Below are 27,952 nucleotides of genomic sequence, written 5' to 3'. Positions count from 1 at the left end.
ATGTAGAAGGTTGCTCTGAAAAATGTGGGAACTTTCTAATTTTAGTAGAAAAACAAAAGACAGGAGAATAGATATAAATTTCAGCCGTTGCTCAACAGGAGAAAGTTTTCAAATGTATATTTTTGTCGTCGAAAAGTCTGTCCCAACTAAATCTGAGGACACAAAATCGATTTCCACACCTCTACCTCCCTCCCTCTCTCAGGCTGTCACTTATCCGCTGCAGGATTCTGTAGAACCAGGCAGCCCAAAGAGGGATTTAAGAATCAGAGCTGTCATCTGGTCAACTTGTTGATCCACACAAATCTCTTCAGACCAGCAGCTACAACACCGGTGATTGACATCTGAGGGTTCTGAGGGGAAAAATCCTCATGAGACAGTTTTATGTGATGAAACTTTTGTTGAATTTAGGAGAAATCTACTGATCCAAGTGCACAAAGAAGTAAAGTAAACATCTAAATGTGCATTTTTTTTATGTTTTCTTTCCACTAGACTGAAATAAGATGTGTTATGGAAGCAAAATAGACCAAATCTTGAAATTGATAAGTGAATAAAAAACACATTTTGCCTGTAGCTTCTGCATTTGAGACAAACAAGACATGATATATTAGGAAAAAGAATCAACATGGATTCAGCATAATAATATAATGGAGGGATGCAAGGGAAACTGATATGACATCATAAAAAATATTTAAATTCCTTCTCTCAGAGAGACATTTGTGTCTGGAGTATCGTTTGACATAAAGAGGAACGTGGTGCATCACTGCCCTCTAGTGGCCGCCCAGCGTAACAACACGTCCTGCACTCAACAGGTTAAAAAGATGCTCTTATTAAAAGCAACATAAATACATGATTAAACAGAAAAAATATTAAATTAAACATGTAGACTAAATGAAGGACAGCAATTTTATCAAAACAACTTTATTTTTAAGAGCGCGCATGACAGCCATTTAAAAAAATAGCACAGCATCATTGGGTCGTCTTTTATACAAATAATTAGCAGAGTGATATTAACATGATAAACACTGTACAACGTATGGAAATCATACAAACATGCTGTCTAACTTCAACAATGTATGAAAACGTTCAGGCTGGTGCATAATTCATCAGTAGAAAGTATAATTTACTGACTCCTCTACCTTAAAACGTATTTTAAAACGGGGCGTACAAATTACAAAAGAATTAAGATTTTTTCCCTTTGTATCCTCTAATAAAAATGCCACAAGAAACTGACTCAAATGTAACACTATAAAAGCCATTATTAAAAACAGCTTTTAACACAATGAACTGGCATAACTTTAGAATAACAAAAAGCCCACATAAGAACTCTTTTCCATCAAAAACTGGAATTAAAGATTTATTTCCAATATTATATAAAAAGACAGGAGACACAACATGTATAAATATTAAACGTATTAACAAATTATGTACAGGTTTGACTGGCAATGTTGTATTTTTTGAGAGGAGGTGACGTCTCACTGAGATAAAGCTTCTTCCAAAATGTCCCCGTTGACCAACGGCAGGGACGCGACCTCGAAAAACACCCTGAAAGATATTAAAGAATCCGTAAATATTAAATGTTTAAGATATTATGCTGCTTGTGCATTTCATTAACTTAATTTAATTAACTTACTTGTGAGAGTATTTGTTCCTGATGGCTTTCAGTTTGTCGTCCGGAGGAGCTGAAAGCATCTCGTGGAGTTTTCTGACGACGGGCGCCACATCTGACGTCTGATACCCGGAGTGGAACTGCAGGATGGGACTCTGCAGCACAAACACATGTTTGATTAATAAAAAATGTTTTAACTTTATCCTTTCTACATCTGAGAGGATTCTGGAATCGGACCAGGAACAAAATGAAATCACCCGCCGCCCCCTTTAAACATTTACACGGAAACTATTTGTATTTAAATTGAAAGGAGGAAGGTTGCTCTCTTCGTGCAGGATTGAAAATTCAGCAGTTTAAAAACAGATGCAACTTAAACTGGTGGACAACAGAAGAGACAGCGACTATTTTGCTGGTAAAGCCAACAAACAGCCTTTTTCTGTGACAGTCAGAGGAGCTAAAACATCAAATAAAAGTTATTTTAGTTTGTGTTTCTACCACATTCCTGCAAACATTACAAAAGATACAGCAGCTGTTATTGTGTTCTTTGGCAACACAAATCATTCCTGTCATGCAAACTGTGTGGTAAATACTGCAAAGTGCGACCAAATGTGCTAGAACAATCAGGTGTGTTTTTTGGCATACTATGTATTGGGACATACTACAGAATACTGTATGTATACTTTACATTTTGAACTCTATATATACAGAATTTTTGTAATGCGACTGTTGGTCTCAGCTGAATCAATCATGACTTCCTAGTTGAACTGTGGAGCTCAGAATTTAATGTTTTTTGCAGAATCTGGTTACAGTAAACGGTTTTATTGGTAAACATTTTTAAATGAGACGTGTAGAATAAATAGTTTCACAATTTCAAGCTTCGTTTGGCTCCTTTTTTTAAAAGCGTTCAGCACACATGATGTGTTCAAGGACCATCGGAGAGATTAGAATCTGAGGGTAATGTTGGTTTTTCCAGTTTCTGGCTGTGATAAACGGTTCAGTTTTGGTGATTGTTGAAAGAAAACATGCTCGTCAATCCCGCCTAAGATCAAAACAGAGCAGCAGATGAAGACGAGTCAACGGAGGAACAAAAAACAGACGTGTTCTTGAACCCACCCATCCTCCCAGGTCTCTGGTGACCAGCGCCAACAGCAGGCAGGCGGACGCCAGCAGCGAGCCTCTCTCCGACACCAGCTCCATCTCCATGAGACTCATCTCGCAGAAGAACCGGGCCAGAGTCAGCGTGTCCATCCCCGCACTCACACACTGCAGAGACAGAACCACACACACACACACACACACACACATGATGAGCAAAGAGCTAAAGAAACACCCAACACACACACACACACACACGTCATGCAAGGAATTCACCCAGCACACACCTTGGCAAAGCGTCTGAGGAAGCGGTACGGGATGGGGATGTTGATGTCGAAGCCCAGCGTCTGCAGGATGTTGGCCTCCATGGAGATGATCTCCTCCCTCTTGTACGCATCATCACAGATGTACAGGAAGTCGTCGACGCACGGCGGACTGCGCTCCTGTGGGATCGTCAAAATAAAAGGTCAGGAAAAACAATCAATCTGTGTAAAAGTGTCATTCTTCCTCTTGTTTTGGACTTAAGGTTTATTTATTGAGCGTAGTGGCGGTCTTCGTTCTCATTTCGTGTTTGCTAAACGAGCCTCTTAATCTTAATTTTTCCTGCTTGGCTTTTCAAGAGTAAAACATTTTTATAATAATAGTACCCAAAACCTCCAAGAAACCATGACTTATTTCTTCCAATATTAAGGTTTTGATGTGTCATTAGTCATTTAAAAATAATGTGCTCAAATTATTCTTTTCTCTGAATGGTAAGTTGTGCGTCTTTACCTCAAACTTGGAGGCTATGAGCATGGTGGTGGAGCCCACGAGCTGCAGCAGCTCCCTGTGGACGGGCGTCTTGGCGAGGTAGTGGTCGGTCATCTTCACGGCCAGGTAGAGGGTCTCGTGGTACAGCTCAAAGTTCTCCTGAACAAAACACACAAATAGAAACCACAGTCCAGTCAACAAGCTGCACAAAACACAGAAGAGCAACTAAGCTGAAGAACACACAGACGCACGACATCTGGAATCCAACTGAGCGGCAACGTTCTCTTCATTTTTGTTATTACATGCTTCAAATTTTACGATTTCTTTAAGCACCTGGAGTTTATTTTAGCAGTGATTTTACTTTTAATTCAGGACCATAAAACTCTTAGTTTGGATCAACACAAAAGAAAAGAAAAGGTGAGCAAATGTAACTTTTAGAGATCGGCGATCACGCCTTTGAACATTGATGATCCATGTTGGCAGACACAGATTGTTTTTGTTACGTTATAGCATTTAGTCTACAAGGCTGTCGACTTTTTTTTTGTTTTCATCACCTTCCCAAAAATCATTTCAACCATCGAACATTCTAAATATTATCCTTTTACTTTGTTATGGATATTTGTGGTGTTTTTATTACTTCTTAAAAAGCACAATTAAAATGATAACAAAAAAAAATATATTTTTTATTGAGAAAAACATCTTGTATTAGTAGTTTTAATGAGGTATTATAATCTGCCAATAGCTAGTGTAAACGATGACATAATTCTTCTCTGATATGTTGAAAACATCTGGATTCTTTCAAGTTTCTCACCAACACTGCATTTCACAAGATGACATTTGAACACATCATAACGTTATAATTTACCCAATTCTCATTTTCCCTGAACAGAGCTCGAATGCATTCATATGGATCTTAATGGAACCTCCGTACGTTGGCCGTTAGCGATGCTGCTAACGTTACTAGCTCTCTCCTTCTAATTGTAACACTGATTATTGCCGATGTCTTGGTGGTTTATTTTTACTGAATATCGGCTTTATTTCACACTTTGATGGTTCAAACTGTGCAAATAATCCTCTAACCACTACTTTAAAATGCACACATAGATTACCTCGCCCACTTTACACCCTTTAAACATAATCTCTTATTAGCACAAGTCCCCAACAGGCCAGCAGGAGGGCTCACCTGTACTTCCACCAGCCAGTCGATGAGGATGGCCCTCATCTCCGTGTTGAGGCTGGGCTGCTTGGGCATGTAGTTACAGAGGACAAACTTCTCCTGCAGACGACACAGAAACAGAAGAGATGACATTGCATTCAAAGCCACACTGTGGGGAGAACGTAACCCTGGTAACGGGGTTTTTGTTTGGCTCACCTCTCTCTGTTGGAGGTAGTCAAATATGTCCTTTGCGTACTCTGGACACATATAACAATCCTCTGAGTTCTCAGAGTCGATGTCAAACTCCTCTGGGATCTACGAGGACGGAGAGAATATTAGTAAAAAAGAACATTTTAAAACAACCTTTCCGCAAAAAAAGCTTCTTTAAATTCCCCTCACCTGTTGTTTCTGATGGTGTAACGGCACCTCACAGGCAGCAGGGGGCGCAGCAGCCACCAGCTCTTCTACTGGGGCTGCTACGTCCGTCTGCACCTCCTCTTCCTCCTCCTCTGCATCAGTCTTCTCAACAGGCGTCCCCTCTGAGCTCTCCGACGAAGGCCTTCAGAGAAAAAGAGAGAGGCTGGGAATTAGAGAGACATCTACCACTGAAGGAGGTAAAAGAGAGAGAGAGAGAGAGATAAAGAACGGTTGGGTTACTTTTTCAGGTTGGCGTTGTTCTTCGCTGACACCGTGGCGGCGCTCGTTTTCTTCACCTGCTTCTTCGCCGCCTCCTTCTTCTTCCTCCCCGGAAGGCTGATCGTAACCTTATGAGCCTGCGTGAGACAGTCAAAGTTAGAGTTTTCAGTGAGTCCAAAATCTTGTATTTGTGATTTATCCTCATTCATAAGGGATAATAGAGGAGATTGGTGCTATTAGACTGTTGAAAAAGTACCAAAAAAAAAGCTGGAATATCTCGATTTTGGTAACTACACAGTTGCCAAAGCTGCAGCTGTGAAGTCAGCAAGGTGGCAAACAAACATGGTGCTCGTTTCACATTAAACGGTGAAGCGGCAGAGAGCATCGAGTCACACCACAGTGGAGAACCACAGAGGCCGTATGAAGGGATGAATTGTGTCATTCGTACGCGGATGGTGGGGTGATTAACATACACAATGAGCAGTGAGATGTTCAATTTAAACTATTCTGTGTGCACATTCTTTAAATCCAACAAAAAACCAATAAATTCCAAACATTTAACGACCTGACAGATGCAGAATAATGTCAGAAACAGATTTAAACAGAGACACCGCACAGACTCAGTTTCCTGTTTCTGTGTCAACCAGGCGGCAACTTCCGGTTCTGCAAAGTGAAGCCAATGCTTCATGTCTTAAAGCTGCATTCTCTCTCCTGTCCATCAGGGGGCGACTCCTCTGGTTGTATAGAAGTCTATGAGAAAATGACTCTACTTCTCTCTTGATTTATTCCCTCAGTAAACATTGTAAACATGAGTTTATGGTCTCAATCTCTAGTTTCAAGTCTTCTTCAATACAGCATGATGTTCATTTAGTAAATGATGCTCCATTTAGAGTCAAACAGACCATAAAGCAGGGGATGCTTTTGATTGACAGGTCTCTACCAGAGATGTAAGGCTGTCATTCCTGCTACTGTGTGAATTACTAGGTCCGAAGGAAAAAAATATCTCAAATATTTGTTATTATATAAAAAAAGAGACACGAGGGCAAAACTAAGTTATCAACATCTCTCACATGTTGAGCAAAGGACGCTTTCTACACATGAACCGTAACATATGCGTGGATGTTCCAGCAAGCCTCCTAGACGGTGTCACGAGTAACTGTTCCCTGTAGCGGCAGGAATTTACTGTGAACAAATGTATGATGGTTTCACGCACATGATGCAATCACTGGAGACTCAACAGGTAAATGTGAAGAGAGCAGAAAGGAAACAGATACCGAAAAGCTCCGCCATGCAGCAGGCGACCCAGAACACGATCGATTATCAAACACTGATGTAATCTTCAGAACTAAAACGACTATAAATATGATTAACTGGTCGCAAATACAAGCACCAGGCTGACAAACCTTTTCTTTAACTCGTGCTGCTGTTTGGTAACTGATTCAAATCAAACCACGTACAGCAGACCTCAACAGGGCTCGACAGTAAGGAAACCCATTCTTAGCCTTTGAGCTTATTAAAAAATAGGGATAGCCAACAGCAAAAACGTACATCCCAGTCTCTTCAGCTGTTTGAGAAGAATCGAGAAGGATTGGCGTTCCTTTCTGAAAGCAGAGACGATGGACAAGCTGAGATTTGTGCCACTTCAAGCTTCCACAAATCAAAGACTTTTTCCAGAATCGAAAGGTCCAGAAAAACAAAATACGAAAAGGGAGAGAACAGATGAACAAGTGACTTGCTAGGATACTTTTTGAGGATTCTGTGAAGAACATGACAGCTTCACTACTGCTAGATTGTATATCAGGAATGGTTAACTGATAACAATTAAGATTCAAATTCTGTAAGGCTACTGATAAAACACAAAGTAATAAATAATTCTGTTTGGTATGACTGATGAAGCTTTAATTCTAAGCGGACGTATAACTGCATTGTAGCTCAATAATTCAAAATATAAAGGATGAAGTCTAGTGTTGAATCAAATCAGATCAGTGTTAAGGGGAGTTTGCATAAAGCAGACGTATTATCTACACTTTGTGGTCATTTGGACCAAAACAAACATGTTTTAACGAATCAAACATTAACATTTAATGTCAAATTTTGGTTATGGATGTAACCATTTACACCTCAACACACCAGCTGGATTTAAGAGAATAAATTAGACTGTTTGTCCTATCCTTTATGCTATTGACCCTGAATCTGAATCCTGATACCAGCTGATCTCAGACGAGCTTACATTGGTGATGTCGATGAAAGCGGTCCTCTTCTTCGGGGCTCCGTGGGGAGGAGAGGAGGACCTCTTCACCTGTGGGCCTTCCTCCTGCAACACAAAACCAACAGGAAGCTGAACAAACACATGCATCACTCACAAATCACGTGCATGCAGATTGCAAAAAAAGTTGCATGCTTTTAAACCTCATGCAACTACAAGGAGACTGAGACGGAGGTCTTCAGGAGTGCAGGGAGCACTCCTGAAGTCCTTCTTTGACTCTGTGGTGGCATCAGCCATCTTTATGCAGTGGTCTGCTGGAGCAGCAGCATCTCGACAGCCGACAGGAAGAGACTCAATGAACTTGTCAGGAAGGCCAGCAGTGTGCTGGGGTGTCCACTGGATACGGTGGAGGTGGTGGGAGACAGGAGGGTGATGGCCAAGCTATCATCCCTGATGGACAACACCTCCCACCCCATGCAGGACACCCTGGCAGCTCTGTGCAGCTCCTTCCTTCCTGCTGCTGTTAGTCTGCACAACCAGCTCTGTCTGCCATCCCAGTAGACCACAAAAACACTAATACACTGTGCAATACAATAAGATAAAATAAGATAATCCTGTATTAGTCCCGCAGCGGGGAAATATACAGGATTACAGCAGCAGAGAGGATAGTGCAAACAAGAGACATAGTAAATAAAAAGATCAAAATAAGTATTATAAATAAGCAAATGAGCAATAAAAAAAACAGTAGAGAATCCACAGTAACTGAAATATTATATATACAGACAGAAAATACATATTGTATTGCTATATATGTATTATAATAGCTATAATAGTTTCTGTCTGTATATATAATATTTCAGTTACTGTGGATTCTTTACTGTTTTTTTATTGCTCATTTATAATACTTATTTTTGATCTTGAACTATGTCTCTTGTTTGCACCATCCTTATCTTATCTTATCTTAAGGAACATATGATGCAATATCTGCTCCTCTGCATGAAAGCTGGTTATTTAAACCCACATGAGTGCATCTTCTCACCTGGTTCTCACTGGTTGTTGCATTCGGTTTTGGGACCTTGCTCCCGGCAGTGGCTGCAGGTTTCTTCCCCCTGGTTAGAGGCATGTCTGGATCCTTTATTCTCCCACACAAGACCTCTGCACTTTGATCTGCTGTGTGTATAAATACATAAATAAAATAAAATAAATAAATAAATAAATTTAAAAAAATATTCTGCAGTATTTGGTGTCTTTTTTAAAAGGTTTAACAATTTTTATAAAATAAAAAAAAAAGCAGGTTGTGCACGCAGAGTGACGTCATCGACACATATTTCTGTGATTTCCGCACATGAATTGTGTCTGTATTTTAAAGACATTCAAGCAAAATATTCATATTTTTTCTTACCGTTTCTTATGGTTCCTGCTCGTTTGTTTCGGTTTAGCAAAAAAAAAGCAAAAAAAAACTGCACATAAAGCTGTTTTTTAATGTTGTAAACAGTCTAAAGTGTGCAGCGTTGTTCTGCAGTAAGAGAGCTTAAACAACACACTGCTTCAAACCTGCAGCTCCTCGCTCCTGATTGGCTGGAATTTGAGCCCGGCTGGACCAATCAGGAAGCCGCTAAGAATGCCGTTGCCAGGATAGGAAGCGTTGGTTTCACTTAACGGCTCCGCGCGGTGCTGTTCATTCATTACAAACACAGTAGCAAGCTTTTAAAATAAAAAATAAATGATTATATGTGGGGAAAGTAGTTTTTTTATGCTTTGTTGTTGTTTTTTTGTGTGGTTTAAAAAAGTTAAAATGTATTGAAGATGAGTTTTTAAAATAAACCCCGCCCGTCTGCATCGCTCCTTGTGATTAAATCCAACGAACCCCAGAGGAGGAGCCTGCAGGCTTTTCAAACATACTAACAAATAGTTTAAACTGTAGTTTATTGATGCTTTCCTCATGAATGAGGGACTGATAGTGATTATTTCAGTACAGACATGCAATTGATATATATTATAAATGAGTGCACATGATAATACATGTTTTTCTACTTTTATTTCAATACTTATGCATTAAAATATGCATAAGTATTGAAATAAAAGTAGAAAAACATGTATTATCATGTGTGAGGGGCTGATAGTGATTATTTCAGTACAGACATGCACTTGATATATATTATATAAATTAGTGCACATGATAATACATGTTTTTCTACTTTTATTTCAATACTTATGCATATTGTAATGCTGCATCTCAGTAAATGCAGGTATTGATGTTTGAGGGACTGATAGTGATTATTTCAGTACAGACATGCACTTGATATATATTATATAAATTAGTGCACATGATAATACATGTTTTTCTACTTTTATTTCAATACTTATGCATTAAAATATGCATAAGTATTGAAATAAAAGTAGAAAAACATGTATTATCATGTGCACTAACTGGAATAATGATAGTGAAATAATCACTATCAGACCCTCAGACATGAGGAAAACATCAATACCTGCAGTTACTGAGATGCAGCATATTTTAATGCTGCATCTCAGTAACTGCAGGTATTGATGTTTTCCTCATGTCTGAGGGACTGATAGTGATTATTTCAGTACAGACATACACTTGACATATATTATAAATAAGTGCACATGATAATACATGTTTTTCTACTTTTATCTGAATACTTATGCATATTTAAATGCTGCATAGTCATGTTATCAATAAAGACCCACATCCAATATCCATTAAGTTATTCAATATGAACAATAAACGATGAAGTAATTACAATTATAACATCAGGATTAAATCTTTTATATGTTCTTGAACAGAAAATGTGGTGTTTTAAAGTTTAAATTACATGATATTGATCATTCTTGACATCTGCACATTCCATATCTTGATGAAGACCATGGAAGCTCCATAAAAGCCAGGAAATTGACCTTGAGCTAAGAATATTTCTCAATTGCAGAATACAAAAGATCATATATTTCTTTGTATGCTTGTGTAATGCAGGTCTGTCATGCAGTGATTTCCCTTTAGGCAGCCATACACGACTGAAATTACTCTTTAAATCTATTCTAATTATCGTGTTTGAAGAATGAGCTCACTGATACAAAGACCACATTATTGCCTATTGGGACCGAACAACACTGCAAGTTACTGCGGCAACAGTTTGGATAATAGACGGTCATTACATCACATTTGTGAGGGTTGAGGATGGAGCCAACATCCACCCAGCTGCTTGCATTTTGGGAGAATCATCCCTCATTCCTGTCTGAATAGCATGGAATAGAGCCCATTAAGTGTATCTAAGTCATTTTAAGAGAGCAAATAAATCGTTTAAGTTCATTTAAACCCTCCTTTATCCTAAAAACGCACCATTAATGCCATATAGAGGTATGTCATCTCCAAGTCCACCCTTTTAACTGCACGTCAAGTCTCATTAAACTCCAAAAAATGAAACAAACATCCCTTGATTATTGCTTCACGCAGTGCAATTTGGCGTCTTAACGAAGTCTGCAGAGAGATATATCCTCTTATAACACTGTTTTTTATTTAATCTCCCTCCTCTCAGTTGTGCTCGTCCAAGACAGAAATGCCTTCACATGGGAACATTTCTTTTCCAGATTTTCATTGCTTCTTAATCAGACCGGCGAGGAATACTTATAATTCTTGGGATTTAGTTTAAGCTGCTAAGAAATCTTTGGACACTAAATTCAGGGTGTCAAGGATGAAGTGCACCAAAGAAAATTACACAGGGCTGTTAAACTGGAGTAAAAATAAACACAAAAAGTGATGTATTTTAAATTCTTTTTGGCTGAGGTATCGGTCTGAATCTGTGCTTTACCTCCTCCGCATCCTCTCTTCCTCTTCCTCCCCTGTGACCATCTCTTCATTATTTTAACTTCATGCACAGATTAAAAAGAATAAAACAAGCAGAGTGATTTCCCATAAACCCAATGCATATTTACATAATGCATATGTAATTTGCTTTATGTTGTCAGTGAGGGTGATTGCTGCATATAACACTCACACACATACAGGAAGTGGTTGAACTAGTCTTTCAAACCTGTTTCCGTGTAAACTCATTTGCACAGTAGACACCAAACAAGGAACCGCTGGTAAGTTTATCTGCATGCAGCATACGCTGTTTCCTGTGTCTGTATTTTCATATTTTGAGGTACATTTACGTAACTTTTTGGCTTAAATCTTTTCCAGTTGGCCCTTTTGAGATGCAAGTCTGCCTCTGTCAGCTATAGTAAATCTTTGAGTTGCCCCCCTTTCATCTGCCATACTTCATAATCCTTAATGTTTTATGTTAAGCAAGTTTATTTTCTTCTTTTTTTGGTCAGGAATCCTTTAAATATTTTCTCGTTTCTTATCTACTGATGTAGCGCTAAATCTTTGATATTATCTGTGCAGTTTTTCTCAGGCCGACAAATGTTAACTTGAAATATTGAAAACAAAACAGATATAGTGTGAAGACGTTTAAGGTTATTTATCTGCAAAAAGTTGAAATACTCCCTTGCAGAAAGCTCTTTGGATTTCATTAGAAAACATAAGTGTGAAAGAAGAACAACATTCACAGGTTATTGGATGTTATAGCAGACTCTAAGGTGTGTTAGTAAGTACCATCATAATCAACCTCTTTTAAAAAGGGTTTTACAAGAAAACACAGGAGTAAAGTAGCACCCTAATTTTATGAACATCAAGATGTCCAAGTCAGACTGCCTGCCAAGAGAAAACATTCTTCATGTTATCTGTAATTTGCTCCACATCTGTGCTTTATTCTTCATTCGTCCTCCCCTTGAACTGTGGCTGTGGTGGAATGGCGGGAAATTATTGTGACATACGTCCCTGTTGCATGAAGATTTGTCGCTCAGAGCGCTTTGAATGCCTAAAAAAGGAACTCAGAAAGTAAAGAGAAACTCAAACTGCATTCTGGAAATTGCTTTGAACCTGATTTAAATGTCATTTTTGTTAAATCTATACAATTTAGACGTCAAATTATTCTTGGATAGGCTCAACTTGAACCATCATTTTGATCGCAAGATGGCCACAAAATGCTAACCCTGAAAAACCCTAAAGTCTTTGTACAGTAGAGATGAAGATAAGGAAGTTATTGAGGTTGTTAATTTAAGTTTCACATTAGTTTAGTTCTCCAGTTTCTCATACAGAAAAACTTAAAATGCAACTTAGTCTACTTAGCAACTGTGATTTAAAGTTACATTAGCAAGGTGAAGTTAAAAAGAGATTAAAAACTACATATTTTCAGTATATTTTCAATTATGTTTTTATATGAATGCAATTGTTTGCTAGCTAGACAATGTTTCAAACCTTTTAAGACAAAAGGTCAAGGATAAAATCGTTGTTAGGAAGTATAGCTAACTGGTATTACGTTACGCCAACTTCTGCTGTCTCATGCTAGCTAGCTAAAAAGGTCAACGGAAAATGTACGTTGCAGTATATAACAATATTGACTTTGAAATAGACCTAATTATCTCAAACATATAAGTTAATGTTTTGAGGTTTATCATACAAACAATCAAAATATAACTTGTTAATTAGTAAGTCATAGAGGTGGATTTTACTACGTGTTAGCAAGTATAACTCGCTGGTATCATGTTAGCCAACTTCTACTATCTAATGCTAGCTAGCTAGAAAACGTTAAACCGAAAATGTACGTTGCAGTTTATAAAAATATTTACTTTGAACTAAACTTATTATCTCAAAGATATAAATTAATGTTTTGATGTAAATCAGTTTTAGAGCTGGATTTTGTTAAACGCTAGTGTTAGCTGTTTCCTCCTGGTTTTCATTAAGCTAAGCTAAGCTAAGCTAAGCTAAGCGGCCGTTGCTGGCAGAAGCTTAATATTGACCATGGTATCAATCTTCTCATCAAACTCTCAGCAAGAAAGCAAATAAGAGAATTTCCCCAAAATTTCAACTATTCCAAATCTATTAAACGATTAAAGAAATATATTTTGTACTTATTGTATTCGTATCAGTTCGTTGCACTTATTGTATTCGTATCAGTTCGTTGCACTTATCCTATTCGTATTCGTTTACTGCACTTATCCTATTCGTATTAGTCTGTTGCAATTATTGTTTTCGTAGTAATTTGCTTCTGCACTATGCTTTTGCTCTGGTTTATGCTTTAAGATGCTTGTTTAAGAAAGGAGATGCACTCATGACTTCTGGTGACTAGTAGTTCTCTTGAATACCTATGTTGAATACACTTCCTGTAAGTCGCTTTGGATAAAAGCGTCTGCTAAATGACTGTAATGTAATGTAATGTAATGTAATGTACATATCAACTCAGGGTTGTGAAAATGAGTTGATATGTTATTTCATATTCAAAGCTGTTTGCACTAACACACTTTTAAACAGGGTCCAAAGCTTCTTTCTCTATCGTGTTGAAATGGATGCAGATGCCGTCAGAGATAAACAACATAACACATCTCATGTAACATTTGCTTTGCTCCAATTTCCGTTTTTCTCGACTTGAAGAGAGATGATTATCAAACACAGCTCCGTCTCCATTAACTACAGATGCCGATACATAGCGAGTTTAGAGAGAATGTCAGGTTGCCTCTGTGGACGCCAAGTACTTCCTGCTTGTCACATCCTGGCTGGCGGACAGCTCATATGGTGACAGGCTGTGGTTAAGGCCTCCTTCTTACTTTCCATCTGAGGCTTCAAAGGGGACTTTTTGTTTTGACAGACTTATTTTCTTTCCTTATTTACATCCATACTGATTACTTTCTGATTTTCCGTTTCTTATACATACCGTACATTTAAACATTCCTTCAATTTGATTGATTTCTTCTCTAATCTGAAACAGGCGAGGAATGTAGAATATTTGGGACTAAAGCAATAACTTAATGTTATAAATTATGTCATATTTGATCTCTTTCAGTTAGCTAAAAATAAGCCCTAAAATCAGATCCTTTATGTCTTCTTCTGACCTTATACATGCTTTACTTTTTCTCATCTGGACTACTGTGAAGCACTTAATGTTGGTATCTTTCTCATTGACTCTAACTGGTGCATATTGCAGCCGGCCAAATTCTAAAGTACTATTCAACGTACACAGTCTGACAGTTATTTTTCGTATTAATTAAAAGAATTGATTGACTTTAAAGCATTAAATGACCTTGCTTTAAAATATATCAACGCTTTATTGACCCCTTATGTGCCTTGGCGTTCCCTTATTTCGGCCTTTGCCGTTATTGACTCAAGAAAGCCTGTTTAAATCAGACACGCGTTATCATCATTAGCATCTTTTATATTATCAATATTCGATATGTTGCTGGGTTTTATCATCCCTCCCTGGCAAATGAATATATATATTTTTAAATTTTAACCTCCTGTATTTTGATGTTTTTATGACCCCTTTGTTGTTTGTTTTGAATTATTTTGTTGTTGCATGTTTCTGTTCAAACCATCTTTCTACTCTTTCCGGTGCTTGTGCCTTGTACTGTCCTTCACCATATTATTCTTGCAAAAAGAAAAGAGGCTCCAGGAAAGGCAATATTTCCATTGCTTTTACTAAGATTAGTGCTTTTATCCTCACAGGATCCAATGCAGACGGTGAGTGCTGATCAAAAGGTGGAAGAGCCGACTCCAGAAGGCCTCAAGAGAAGCCACCTAAACATTGGTGTTCTTGAGGAGTTTGCCAAAAATATGTCCGAGAACATAATCCAGTCGTTTAAAAGCCAAATGGAGACGATGGAACCTGGGGTGGACTGCCGGGCGTCTAGATTTAATCAGAACCAGGAGATGTTAGCCGAAGAGTTAGCTTCAATAGTCGTTGAGGTCGCTTTGAGGGAAGTGTGTGGAGGTCATAACATAGGGGATCATCTGGAGGGTTCTCAGAGGTCAGCTGGGGTTAAGATGGATGGCGGAGCGGCTAAAAATTGGCAATTTATGGACGAATCGGACAGCGAAAGATCCACAGAGATGAATCCTCGCAAAGAAATCCAGACCTCCAAAGACCACCATCACTGTCACCAATCTTTCTCCCAGCCAGGGCTCCCCGTCGCCGGATCCCTCGACTACCCCGACGCCCCTCCGACCACGCCGCTCCTACCTGAGCTCGAGAGGAGCCGACACAGTTTTGCCAGGAAGCTGAAAGGAGGCCTGGCGAAGGTTTACCCGCCTTCGACCCCTCCGCCGACCCCGAAGGACGACTCGGACGGGTCCGCCGGCGACCCCCAGGTGGAGTTGATGGAGCATCTGATGCACTCGCTCTCCACGGGTGATTTGGAAAGGGACTATTTTGGGGTAGGATCTCGCTGTGGAGCCAAGATGGAGGTCTTTGCGGAGGCTCTTTCATGCGATATCATTGACTGGGTCTTGAGGGATAAAAACAGAGATGAAGATGGCGATCTTCATCTACTGGCCCACCAACTGGCTGAAACCATCCTCACCTCCTCTATTGACGAAGCTAAAATGCTCGTCTAGTATCTTCATGTGATTAATTGGATCATATTTGGGATGACTGGCAAGAAAAGTCTTGATATCACCCCAAACATTTCTTCCAGTCGGCCTGGCATTTGCATTGAAATGTGGTTTACTGCAATAATATTGTTACATTGGCTGATTTTTTAAATATTCAACTTCTCAATAACGTTTGGTTCAAGCTCATCCAGTTGGGGCTTTGATTGTGAAATATTACTTTTTATTGTGAAAACTGACCAGAGGTCCAACAAAAAAGGAAAGTTTAGCACTTTTAATGACGTGTTTATTGTAGAAGCTGTATATCTTAGATGCTGGATAAGCAATCAGAGGTTATGGTTTTAGTCAAAGATGGATTAAATGTACCCTGGCAATTTTGACTGGGATCCAACCGCAATAACCGTAAATGTCCTGTAGATGGTATTACAGGAACAGAGGTTGACCTGAGTAATTACCTTTGGGTTAAAAAAAAAAGCTATTTTGCTATATATATATACATGGTTGATGCTTTATTTATCTATGTGGATTGTAGATAACTTGTGTTGTTTGTCTTGATTTTGCTTTATTAATGGAATCAAATATTGTCAATTCAGAGAATAAAGACTTTATTTTTGTATATTTAGTGCACTGGATTTAAATGTTTCACAACTTTTATGAACACAACTCTGACAGAGGAGGAAATGGCACAGTAGATGTTTGAGAATTTGAATACGACCACAAGTAAATTAATCCCTACACCGCTTTATAATCGATTGCGATGCTTGGAAGTTATTCTGATATTTCCCCTTTGTAATCATTCTCGAAATCTTTACAGATCCAGTGATTCATTCCTCCCCTGGACTGAGCTGAATGGTGGCATTTGAGACAAAGTCTGGCTCTAAAGAAACACATTTTCATACTCACTTACTTATTGAGTTCAGATCCAGGAAAAGAGGCAGCCATTGTGCACGTAACCACAAAAGTGATGTGATCCTGCAGGAGAATAAAGAAAAAACTTGTTTTTCTTTCCTTACTTTCCTTCTTCTATTAATAGATAAGTTTGCCGCTGACATAACAGTCAGTAAATGCCAAATTCAATAAAAGAGGAGCTTAAGTGATCCTTGAAGTAGAGTTGTATTATTCTTAGTCATCCGTTATTGCACACATAAACTCAAACACACTTTTTAGATTGAAGAGAATTGGTTCACAATCTAATGTTTGCTCTTTTTTTTTTTTTATGTTTTATGTTGCTCTTTCTCTCTCTCTCTCTCTCTCTCTCTCTCCCCAACACAGATGGGATGAGTGGGAGTAGAAAACAAAGTCAGCGGGTGAGCACTAATCATTGACAACTTAATCTGGGTGGCACATACATGGCTCCATTTCATTCAGAATTAAGATGCAGACGTCCTACTGATTTTGATGATGCCATCAGCCTCAGCTGTATTTTTATGTTTGATGCTAAATATAGCACGCTAATACGCTTCATTAAGTGGGTGTTCAGGCCGGGATCAGTTTAAACTGTGCTGGAGCTCTGTGGGTGGGGGGGACGAAATAAAATGTTTCCATTGGATTTTGAATATTGCAGGAAATAAGCTGCGTGGCAAACGAATGGTTACGATACTTACACCTTTTGTTCAACAAGATAATCTTCACAAATAAACAATGCTTTTATGATTTTTGAAAAGCTACGTAAGGCTACAAGGAAACTACACCACGGTTGCATAAGCGCGAGTAAACACAGCGAGGCTGCAAATTTAGCAACTTATTAGCAACCGCCTTTATTAAGACACGTAAAAGCTTCAATATTCACTTATTTTAGGGTATTTAACGACGATTTAAGTTTATTGTAGAACTAAATGTTAAATCTCTTCAGCTTGTGTTAACCACAGACCTTAATTTCAGGCATCTTACCAGAACTCATTCAAAAAAACAACAACATTGACTTCAAGACAAGGAACCGGAAGTTCAAAAATGCTGACTTATTTCAGGATTTAAATCTAAAATTGTGTCTTTTGTTGCGACAATTGCAAGCTAAACAGTAAAAATATAGCATTAATATTTTAAAGCTGCAAAACTGGACTGGTTTCATTCAAATTCATTTTCATGCAGAGCTTAAAGTTGGTCTGAACTGGGCCCAAGATGATGAAAATCAGCATGTTAACGTTGCCATTTTGAGCATTTAGCATGTTGACATCACATTAGCAACAAAGCTGCTAGCTTGGCTACTTGCTCTTGGCCTTGTTAACAGTTAAATTAGCTTCTAAATCCCTAAATCTAAAGCATTCCGACTGCTGTTTTTAAAGATTTTTGGACTTAAATGCCACAAAACTTGGCCGTTAATTTGAGCCACATATGCACAAGAAAAGAGCACAACACACACACACGCTGACCTGGCAGCAGTGTGTGTGTTTGAGTCCCTTGGCTCTGACACATAATATGTCATGGAATGCTTAGACTGAACTTTTAACTCCTACTGCTGACCGCCATTATGTTTTCTCACCACGGGACACCAACGGACACACACACACACACATGCACACACATAAGCTTCAGGGCTGGGTGGACAGCTGTGGCGTCAGAGGGGACACACACACACACACACACACACACACACACACACACACACACACACACACACACACACACACACACACACACACACACACACACACACACACACACACACACATCTGGAAAAATGCTTGGTTGTGTTGTCAGGTGGTCGGCTGCCAGAAAGAGAGGGAGGCTGAGGGAGGAGGCGTGATGACACACAGAGGATGTATAGCAGGGGGGGGTTTCAATATACTATAATAGGAAACTAATGGCGGATGTACTTCATCTCTTTGTCTGCTCTAACGGAGGGTAGACCCACTTAAATTAAACATATTCACTCTTTATATAAGTGAAAACAGAGTATGTCTAAATTACCCGCAATACATCACCATAATAAGCGTTTTGTCGTGGAGCTGGGGAGGAATTAAAGGGTTACTAAGGTATTTTTCAACCAGGAAACTATTTGGCTGGTTTTTGTGTCGAAGTGACTAATGGGGACAAGAATTTTTGAAATTGGTCCAATATTGAAGGAGACGGCAGCCAATAAACTTGCTGCAATGTGATCATATCAGGCAACTCCTCTCCCTCATAAAGGTCCACTAAAACAGCATATTTTCACCACTGAAGGGCTCAGATTGTTATTAGAAGTTTAACTCAACTATGGTGCATAAATACCATATATAGGCACCCTTTACTTTGACATTTTTTTCAGTTTTGACTTCATTCCTCTGACATGTGACGTCAGTTTATTAGTTGAAAAAGCCTTTGTGTTTAATAAGATCTTAAAATAGGAAATATGAGAAGTTACAGCTACCCAAAGAAACAACAACAAAAGTTAACACAACGTTAACAGTTTGAATCTTTAAAACAAATCCCTGTAAGCTACATTTTGAAGTTTAAAGCAGTTTTAATTGTTCTTTTGAAGTGAAGTTGGTAGCAAACTGTTGGTTAGTTACATATACAAAAGACACAACATTAGCACACACTGAAAGCGCCGTTTCTTGCCACTCAATGAATATAACTAATTTGAACTCTTCTTGTATCTCTGTTTTTGGTCTCTACCAACTCCAAAGCCAAATATCTGGCTAGTGAGCTGATAAATGCTCTTTCATGTTCAAAAGCTTGTTGCTAACCTTGTCTTTTTGGAGCTGGGCTGGGAGTAAAGTTGTGATGCCAAAATAACCGCCAAAATAATAAGATGAAATATGCTTACTTGCTCCATAGAGCTAAGGGGAACGATTGCACATAAGCTTTTGATCCATTGATCCATATTATGGACTAGGGGTCCGTGGCAACATTCCCAGGAACAATCCCAAGTGGTGACCTCAGGGAAGTTAGATCCAAAAGCACAAATGCAATTTCTACTTGTCGCCATAGCTGCAGCTAAAGAGAACGAAACAGAGATCCACAGGTACAGTATTTATTTTACATCAAATCTGACGTGTCTTATCTCTTTTACTCAAAAGTAATGGTAAAAAATGAGAGCTACAAACTGGGGCTAACTGGCTCCAAACAGATCTTTACATGCAGTCTTTCCCGCATCATAGTCCATCGTCCATCCATACGATATAGAAAATCTACAGCAAGTCAGCGAAATATGAACAAAAAAGATTATTTGTACTTGCACATGCAAGCATTTGGCTCGGGTCATCGGAGCAGGTGTTAAGTATGACTCTAAACCTTGCTGGATATTTGGCTGTTCATTGAGTTGTTGAAATATCGTCCAGACAAAGAACTTGCACAATTTGCAGCAGAATCTGCCCTCAAGGAGTCGATTTCACCCAAAACTCTGTCAAATCCATCATAACAACGGTACACGGAAAGTATTTGAGTCTCTTCTCATCTGCTGTGGATTTAAACATCTGTTTCTTTGATATTTGTTTCTGTCCAAATTTTATTCAGTCTTACCTGAAGACCGCTGCGTCACCACTTCGCGGCCACCAAGATTTGTACTGGACATGTCAAGTCCCGGTCAGGGGAACAGATGACTTTCACATGTGGTGCAGGCCCCAGGTGGATTTAACTTGACTCAAAACCATTTTTTCTGGACAACACTGGCTTTCATGGATGAAAAAAGCGCTTGAGTTGCTCAGGGCATGTGGGCTGGGGTTCAGAAAACGCTCTAGGGTCTTGATGCTGATGAGTTTTACACCAGAAAACGTGTCTCTTATTGTGAAAAGCTTGGTGTTGAACTGGATTTCCAACCCCCCTTTTGTATCTGGTCCTTTCAAGCCAAAGTCTAAGCAGTAGAAAAAGTCCCGTGGCTCTCTGATGGTCTGTAGCTGTCCGACTGGAAGCGGACCAACTTCATCTGCCTCCCATCCTTGATAAACAGCTCTGACTGCTGGGCACACACAGTCCGCCTTCCAGCTGTTTTGTGGTGATGTAAAGGGAAACAAAAGAAAGGCTGTTGTTTAGGACAGAGGTTCCCAAAGCGGGGGCCTTGAAGGAATGGTGCCACAAGATTTACCATATAATTGTTTAGTTGTTGAGTGTTTTTGAACAAATGGACCGACAAACAAAACAGAAGTCTGACTACTTGGCTAACGGTTTAACAGGCTGTTTTTTTGCCACTTGTGGAGGACTGATATGCATCCACTGTGGTATGGCTCGTTAACTGACATATGTATGTGTGAGGTCTCTCTGAGCCCTGTTCTAACATGAAAACACAGCCTGGACCCACTTCCAGAATGTCAAATACCAACATTTGGGCGGTGTTGCTCGGCATCTTGAAACCAACCCACAAGGAACCCTTTTGCATCTGTATGAGACGCAGCAGGATTTCAACTAACTCCAATGTTAGCCCATCTGCGTCATTATTAGACACTCAGAATAACGGTAGAGAAAGTCTTCTTTTCTCATAGACTTCTATACAACCAAAGGAGTCGCCCCCTGGTGGACATTAGAGAGAATGCAAGATAAAGGCACTTCAGATTTGGCTTCATTTTTCAGAACCAGAGGTTGCCCCCAGGACGTTAAGCTACATCACTGAGTCACATGACATAACATTCGTAGCTTGCGTTACGTTACAAGGGTACAGTTTTCTGACTCTAATCAAGTACTTTCGTTGCCTAAAACTAACTGTTACCGTTCACAATGTTAACCACATGCAAACCGGCTGCCTGCTTCTGCACGAGCGGCAAAAAATCTCAAATCACGTTGGAAAACCAAAAAAGAAACGGCCTCTCTGTGCAACCTTCTTTTGATTCTGTTTGTTTGTCCTTGTACACCTTAAATAGCCTAACCCTCAGTCTAATTTTGAAGAAAATTAAAGAAATACATTCAATATATTTAGGTATTTGTTTGTAGTCATTGATAAGTTAAGTATTCATCCGTAAATCTGCATCTGTAAGTCCTTCTGCCAAACTTTGGATTGTTTTGGACTTTCCTCCACAACAGTCCAAAGACATGCAGGTTAGGTTAATTTTTGACTCCAAAATTGTCCACACTGTCAGCATAAATTGGGTTGTCCATCTCCGTGTGAGTCCTGTGTTATCATATATAGCTTGTGTTGCAATGACAACAAACTCCTTGAAAACTTTGAAGTGGTGACATGGTCAAAAAAAAGAACTACTGGTTCAGAGCTGAACTGTAAACACAGTATCCGCCTGGGAAAAGATATGATTCTGACTCACTGTTCTGTTTGATGGTGATTTAAGACAGGAAGGAGGCTTTACAGGGCACAGCAATACGCTGTCTGCCGCAATAAAATCGAGATGTAGTCATCTCGCCATGAGGTCTTATCTCATCCAACAATAAAGTCAGCGGCCTGTGTGCAGCTTTTTGTGATGTTTTTGGAAAGTGAAGTTAACTTCAGATCGTGGTTACACTTGTTTGACAGAGATAATCTGGAAGGCATCGAGGAAATATTTTCTCTCCAGCAATGTAGAGCGATAAAATAGACCGCAAGGACTGGAGAGAGCAGCTCAGACGACAGAAAGAGTAGAAAGAGAGAGCTGGGAATCACAAAAAAGACACAAAAAAACATGGAAACCAAAAGAAAACCAGGTATTGGTCACTTCACGACAGGTGAGGTTTAGACAGAGATGCACTTCTTCCTAAAATGTAAACAATTCAATGAAATAAGTTACCCTTATTTTGACAAATACGCCTCTTGTTTGTTGAAATGTAATTGTAATACTGTATAAATATTATTACATAACAATCATAATGTTATGTTAACATTAAAGTGGTGTTAATATTCATGTTATTATATTGTGTACTTCATTTTTTTTAATTTTGATGCTTTGCCAATGATTTTTGAAACTTTCATGCCAATAAAGCCACATTAAATTGGATTAAATTGAATTACATTTTGCTATTTTTTCTTTTGCATAAAAAAATCAAATAGATAAAAAAAAAGGGATTAATCCAGGGCTGCATAACGGCTGTTTTATTGATTAATCTGACTATTATTTGACCTATTAATTTATATAAAATGTCAGAAAACTGTGAAAATGCATGTTATTTTTGATGAGGGGAAAGAAAAAGTCACATTTAAGAAGCTAAAAGGAGTGGGGTTTTTTTTGTTATTTTTTGCTTAAATCTCCACAAGCTTTTTTTTTAAATTATTTTTAAAAAAACTCTTAACTTGCTACCAAGTCCTGAGGTGACAAGAGTCAGAGGAAGAGAGGGCGCCCTCTGCCAGCTCATACTGAAACTGAGGCTCAGGACAAGAATCAATCCAAACAAAAGATATCACGACCTACATGATGAAGACTCTCTTTAGATTTAACCTTTAACAGACTCTGGTCCATCCTGTCATCAAGGAAAGGTTTCTAGTCTTCTGGAATAAGGAAAGACATAGAGAAATCTATTTATCAAGAAAAACTTGCTGCAAAATATGCCATTTTTAGTCACTTTCCAATGGGACAAATAAGGAACAAAACTGAAAGTAATGCACCTTTAAAATTGTGTTTTCTTGGTATGTTCTGCTTTGGCAATGTGTGGCAATTCGTGCCTAGAAAGCAACGCTGAAACTGAAACTGTGTGTGTGTGTGTGTGTGTGTGTGTGTGTGTGTGTGTGTGTGTGTGTGTGTGTGTGTGCAGGAGAGAGAGAGAGAGAGAGAGAGAGAGAGAGAGAGAGAGCTCCAGGGTGATGAAGAGGTTAAGCCAGCCCCCTCTTTGCTGCTCTCTCCCGGTTGCAGCCCATCAGTCCTCCGCTGCCTCCTTCAGCAGCTCCAAACGCAACTTCACGCAGCAGCTGAGGACAGATCCCAAACTTTAAACTTCCAGGTCGTCTCCTCCCTTCCTCCACCCTCCTCCACCCTCCTCATGAAAACCCCTCCAGGACGCATGGAGATCTAATTCTCCTCCAACTTTTTTCTCTGTGGAGTTTTTGGGTTTGTTTGTTTGTTTGTTTGTTTGTTTGTTTGGTTTTGTGGTCCTCTCATGCGTCCGGGAATGCCATGGCCACTCCGAGCGCACAGCAGCAGCACCAGGATTATTTCAGATCGGTGAGCAGTGAGTCCACCACCTACATGATGGTCCCTGCCGGCGGGCCGAGCGGGACGAGGCGCAGGGAGACACCGTCCAAGATGTGGGTGGCCATGGTGGTGATAGTAGTGGTGGTGCTGCAGATCGCCTCCACCACGGGGCTCTTCCTCTACCTGAACATGTCCATATCTCAGGTAAGAGCTGCTGGCTGGCATGTTGTGCAGGCTGTAATCCTGCAAGGGGGAAAAAAAGCACAGATTTAAGCCAAAAATGTCATGCTTTGCAATTCACAACTGGGATATTATCCATATATTATTGCATGGTTTTTTTTTTGTTGGGGGTGTAATTGATTTATGTCTCTCAGCTCAGCCTGACTGGACTTGTTTGACAATGCAACCCGGAATTTACAAGCAATAAGACGGGAGGGATTAGATTTGGTGCTTAAATGGACATATTGGAGCCATTTGGTAGAAAGTAGTCCGGTTGCAGATGTAGTGTGCAGAGGTGGAATATGCAGGTCATTACATTACATTACAGTCATTTAGCAGACGCTTTTATCCAAAGCGACTTACAGTCAGTAGTATATTACATATCATTCACCCATTCACACACTGATGACAGGCTACCATGCAAGGTGCCACCATCAGACTCTAACTAACATTCACGCAACATCCAGTCCACACCGATGGCAAGCCTTCAGGAGCAACTTGGGGTTAAGTGTCTTGCCCAAGGATGCATCGACTGCCGAAGCCGGGTATCGAACCACCGACCCTCTGATTGGAGAACTACCTTGCTCTCCACTACGCCACAGCCGCCCCTGGTCAATGATGGAGGTGGGATGAACCCCCCCTGAGCTTTCATTTAAGCCTTTTTCATCCCCTGAAATGATCAGATACAGATAAAACTACTGCACTTCCAAAAATGTGCCTGTTGAATCTGAGAAAAGTCTGAGGTTTGATGGCTGCAAGTGTCACTGTTGTTTGATGAGTGTGAAATCACCTGCGTTTTTAGAGGTTCAGTGGGAGAGGTCAACGATCACATCTCTGCACTCATGCTTTTATCTGTTGAGGTCAACAGCCAGAGGGTGTTGCATATGTTTCACACTGTCTTTTTGAGCAGAGTGAATCTGATGTATGGGTCCCAGCGAGAGGCCGGTTTAAAGTGTAACACTACCCGTCTGCTGCTCACAGAGAGAGAGAGAGGCAGCAGGCATCGGAGGCGTACTGTGCTTCTTCTTCTCCACACGAGAGCAGAGAAAAAAATCTGAGCATCTCTCTGACAACACTATTCGTGGATCCTGTGGAGAAGGAAGACAAATGATACTCGAGGTTTTCTTTTTTACGCTTTTGCGTCGATAAAGACAGCAGGTGTTTTGTTCACATTTTTAAAGCTTTTTAGCTGCTGCTTTTACCCAAAGGGAGTGAGCTACCAGGGGCTCAGTGTGGAGGAAAGCATCACATGTTTGACTTTTTGGCGAGAACAGAATAGATGAAAATAAATGAGCAACAAGTGGAAACAGTCTAGATATCTTTTTACGTATTGCCGTATTGTTTTTAACCCCCATCAATAGATGCTTTTGTGTAAAAAAAGAAAGGCAAATACAGGTTGCATGGACTTTATAAAAGTATGACGCACTTATATGAAAAGCAAACGATAGCAGAATGCTTTTTTCTTTACTGATGAAAGGATGTATGCCTGTTAAAAAGGTGTTTATGCACTTTGAAGTTGAGGTAATGTCTGTCTTGGATCGGCACGTTCATGTCGTATGTGATTGTAAACAGAAAAACTGATTTGAAATCATGCATTAGCGCGTTTATAGCGACCTTTTTGTGTCAGAAGTCCTTGTACTTTCTCTTGTTTTCTACACCCTGCCACGAGAGGAACATGATAAAAGGGCAAAATATATCAGAGTTTTCCTGTGTCTGCTTCCAATTCACTTGCTGGCATGAAAGCAACAGTCCTGTGTCGGCGCGCAGCCAGCAATAGAAATGTATTGTATATGCTTTATTACATTAGATTATAAAAGAATACATAGATGTATTAGGGAGGTAAAAAGGCTAAGTTACAACTTAATCTCTGGGGTTGGATTTTTCTTTTTCCGGCGCATCAGAGTCGGCAGGAAATCGCATAAGGAACAGTTTAGAGATGACACTGGAGGGAGATGGAAATGGAAAACACGGAGCTGTGTATTGTCTGCACGCGGGGGATTGGGAATCCCCCGGTTCTCAAGCGAAGGCCGGCTATTTTTAAATCTGGAAACAGGCCCCTTCTTTGAAACTGCAGAATGGAGTCACCACCCCAGTGCCAGCCTGGTATGAGACAAAAGACGCCGCCTGGAACAATGAGCAACGGCACAATAACGAACGCTCCGGTGTTGCCTCGGCGCTGCTGCGTTCACACACATACACACAAACAAACAAACACACACATGTAGCTTGAATACAGAAGCTCTGGGTGGATGTTCCCCCACCGCTGGTTTGCGTGTCTGTCGCTGCTGGATGAATCTATTTGTGCAAAACTGTTTATTCATTACATTACATTACATTACATTACATTACAGTCATTTAGCAGACGCTTTTATCCAAAGCGACTTACAGGAAGTGTATTCAACATAGGTATTCAAGAGAACTACTAGTCACCAGAAGTCATAAGTGCATCTCCTTTCTTAAACAAGCATCTTAAAGCATAAACCAGAGCAAAAATATAGTGCAGAAGCAAATTACTACGAAAACAATAATTGCAACAGACTAATACGAATATAATAGGTGCTACAAACTACTACGAATATTCATACGAGAATGTGCTTTTTCTCAAAAGGCATAATTAAATCCACTGGTCGAGTCACATATCGCGATTTGGCTCGTAAATAGTGAACTCAAGACTGATTGTGAGGAATAATGGAGCTTTTCATTGGCATTCTGTTGCTGGGACAACGGCTTTTGAGTCCAAATTGACTTCCTGTCAGCCTCCGCATTGACAAACATTGCAACAGGAAATACAAAGGAGCCCATTCAGATGGTTTATGTTATCACATTTGAAAAAATGTCCGTAGACATAGAATGTCAATGGCTGGAGTTGTTTGTTGTCATGGTGACGATACATGTAAGTGGGGCCATAAAGTGTGAAAGAGAGAGAGCGGTTTATATCATATTAAAAAATGTATGCAGCTACATTTGCATTGTTGCTTCTCACGGCATCTGTGTTGATTTACGTTCCCTATATGTGTGTGTGTGTGTGTGTGTGTGTGTGTGTGTGTGTGTGTGTGTGTGTGTGTGTGTGTGTGTGTGTGTGTGTGTGATTGGCATTCCATTCCTCACACTTCACTGGTCCACTTTATTATTGTTTGGGTTCACAGATAGGCTGACTCACCCTCACATGCAACAATACACCCGGTGTGTGTGTGTGTGTGTGTGTGTGTGTGTGTGTGTGTGTGTGTGTGTGTGTGTGTGTGTGTGTGTGTGTGTGTGTGTGTGTGTGTGTGTGTGTGTGTGTGTGTGTGTGTGTGTGTGTGTGTGTGGTCCGACTCAGACAAAAGAAGTTTAAGCTTACTGTGGATGTTTCTAAGTGATGTGTGCACGTGTGTGTGTGGTCCGTTTTAGCCCCCCAAAAAATGTCAATTTCTTGTCTTTTCTATGTGTGTTTGTGTGATTTAAAGTGTGTTTTTTACATGAATGATTTTATGCTGTTATCTTTGTGATCACTTGAAGACCTCCAGGCATAGAAAAATGAGCAAAATCCTCATAAACCCACCTAGAGAGGTCAATCCAGAACAGATTATCAATTGGTTTGGGTGTTAAAGTTAGGCTTCAGGAGGTTTAAGTTACATCACTTTTCGTTAACATGACTGAACTCAATTCTTCAGTGTGTGCTGGAACATTAGCAAGTGATCCACTAGGTTGTGTGTTTAGATCAGAGACAATTGTCTACAATTGCCCATGAATGGACGGCTGAGTCGCTATAGATAAAAGGTAGAGCAACAGTTGATCTATAAGCCTATTACTATATAGGTAATCAAACAAATCATTTTAGTCATCAAACACAAAATAATTGATTCTTTAAAGTGAAGATTTTATGCTTTTTTTTGGAAAGTAA

The 27,952-nt window shown here is 39.7% G+C and overlaps 3 protein-coding genes across 4 annotated transcripts in view; 2 read left to right on the top strand and 1 right to left on the bottom strand.

Annotated features, from left to right (window-relative positions):
- Positions 1 to 934: 934 nt before the first annotated feature.
- Positions 935 to 9,016, bottom strand: ccnb3 (cyclin B3). 2 transcript variants are annotated; one of them, XM_054601564.1, is made up of 12 exons: positions 8,852 to 9,016; positions 8,489 to 8,619; positions 7,474 to 7,557; positions 5,265 to 5,380; positions 5,007 to 5,166; positions 4,824 to 4,922; positions 4,635 to 4,727; positions 3,473 to 3,610; positions 2,989 to 3,144; positions 2,720 to 2,869; positions 1,631 to 1,761; positions 935 to 1,542 (listed from the first exon to the last, which is right to left on the bottom strand). In XM_054601564.1, the coding sequence occupies exons 2-12, from the start codon at positions 8,570 to 8,572 to the stop codon at positions 1,473 to 1,475; spliced, it is 1,281 nt and encodes a 426-aa protein (XP_054457539.1). In that variant the 5' UTR covers positions 8,573 to 8,619; positions 8,852 to 9,016; the 3' UTR covers positions 935 to 1,472. The 2 variants fall into 2 exon arrangements, with proteins under 2 accessions (XP_054457539.1, XP_054457540.1); XM_054601565.1 differs by having other exon boundaries at positions 8,489 to 8,616.
- Positions 9,017 to 11,539: 2,523 nt separating this feature from the next.
- Positions 11,540 to 16,972, top strand: si:dkey-171c9.3 (uncharacterized). The gene is made up of 2 exons (XM_054601753.1): positions 11,540 to 11,553; positions 15,011 to 16,972. Exon 2 carries the CDS (start codon positions 15,017 to 15,019, stop codon positions 15,896 to 15,898), a length of 882 nt encoding a protein of 293 aa, XP_054457728.1. The 5' UTR covers positions 11,540 to 11,553; positions 15,011 to 15,016; the 3' UTR covers positions 15,899 to 16,972.
- A 6,707-nt stretch (positions 16,973 to 23,679) lies between these two features.
- Positions 23,680 to 27,952, top strand: part of tnfsf10l (TNF superfamily member 10, like) — a 60,137-nt gene continuing 55,864 nt past the window's right edge. Inside the window, exon 1 of the mRNA XM_054601536.1 lies at positions 23,680 to 24,054. Coding sequence (XP_054457511.1) covers positions 23,833 to 24,054 — 222 coding nt within the window. The 5' untranslated portion in view covers positions 23,680 to 23,832. The remainder of the gene's footprint in view (positions 24,055 to 27,952) is intronic.

The sequence above is a fragment of the Anoplopoma fimbria genome, chromosome 7, assembly GCF_027596085.1.
Source record: "Anoplopoma fimbria isolate UVic2021 breed Golden Eagle Sablefish chromosome 7, Afim_UVic_2022, whole genome shotgun sequence".
NCBI lineage: Eukaryota > Metazoa > Chordata > Actinopteri > Perciformes > Anoplopomatidae > Anoplopoma > Anoplopoma fimbria.
This window is presented reverse-complemented; position numbering and strand designations above follow the sequence as displayed.

What these genes read in the sequence shown, in the direction of transcription:
- ccnb3 (XM_054601564.1), bottom strand. Translation starts at nt 8,572, where the DNA reads ATGCCTCTAACCAGGGGGAAGAAACCTGCAGCCACTGCCGGGAGCAAG. An exon ending in TACACCATCAGAAACAACAG is followed by an intron (nt 4,923 to 5,006) that starts GTGAGGGGAATT and finishes CCGTCCTCGTAG; the next exon opens with ATCCCAGAGGAGTTTGACAT. An exon ending in TCATAGCCTCCAAGTTTGAG is followed by an intron (nt 3,145 to 3,472) that starts GTAAAGACGCAC and finishes ACGATCCCACAG; the next exon opens with GAGCGCAGTCCGCCGTGCGT.
- si:dkey-171c9.3 (XM_054601753.1), top strand. Translation starts at nt 15,017, where the DNA reads ATGCAGACGGTGAGTGCTGATCAAAAGGTGGAAGAGCCGACTCCAGAA.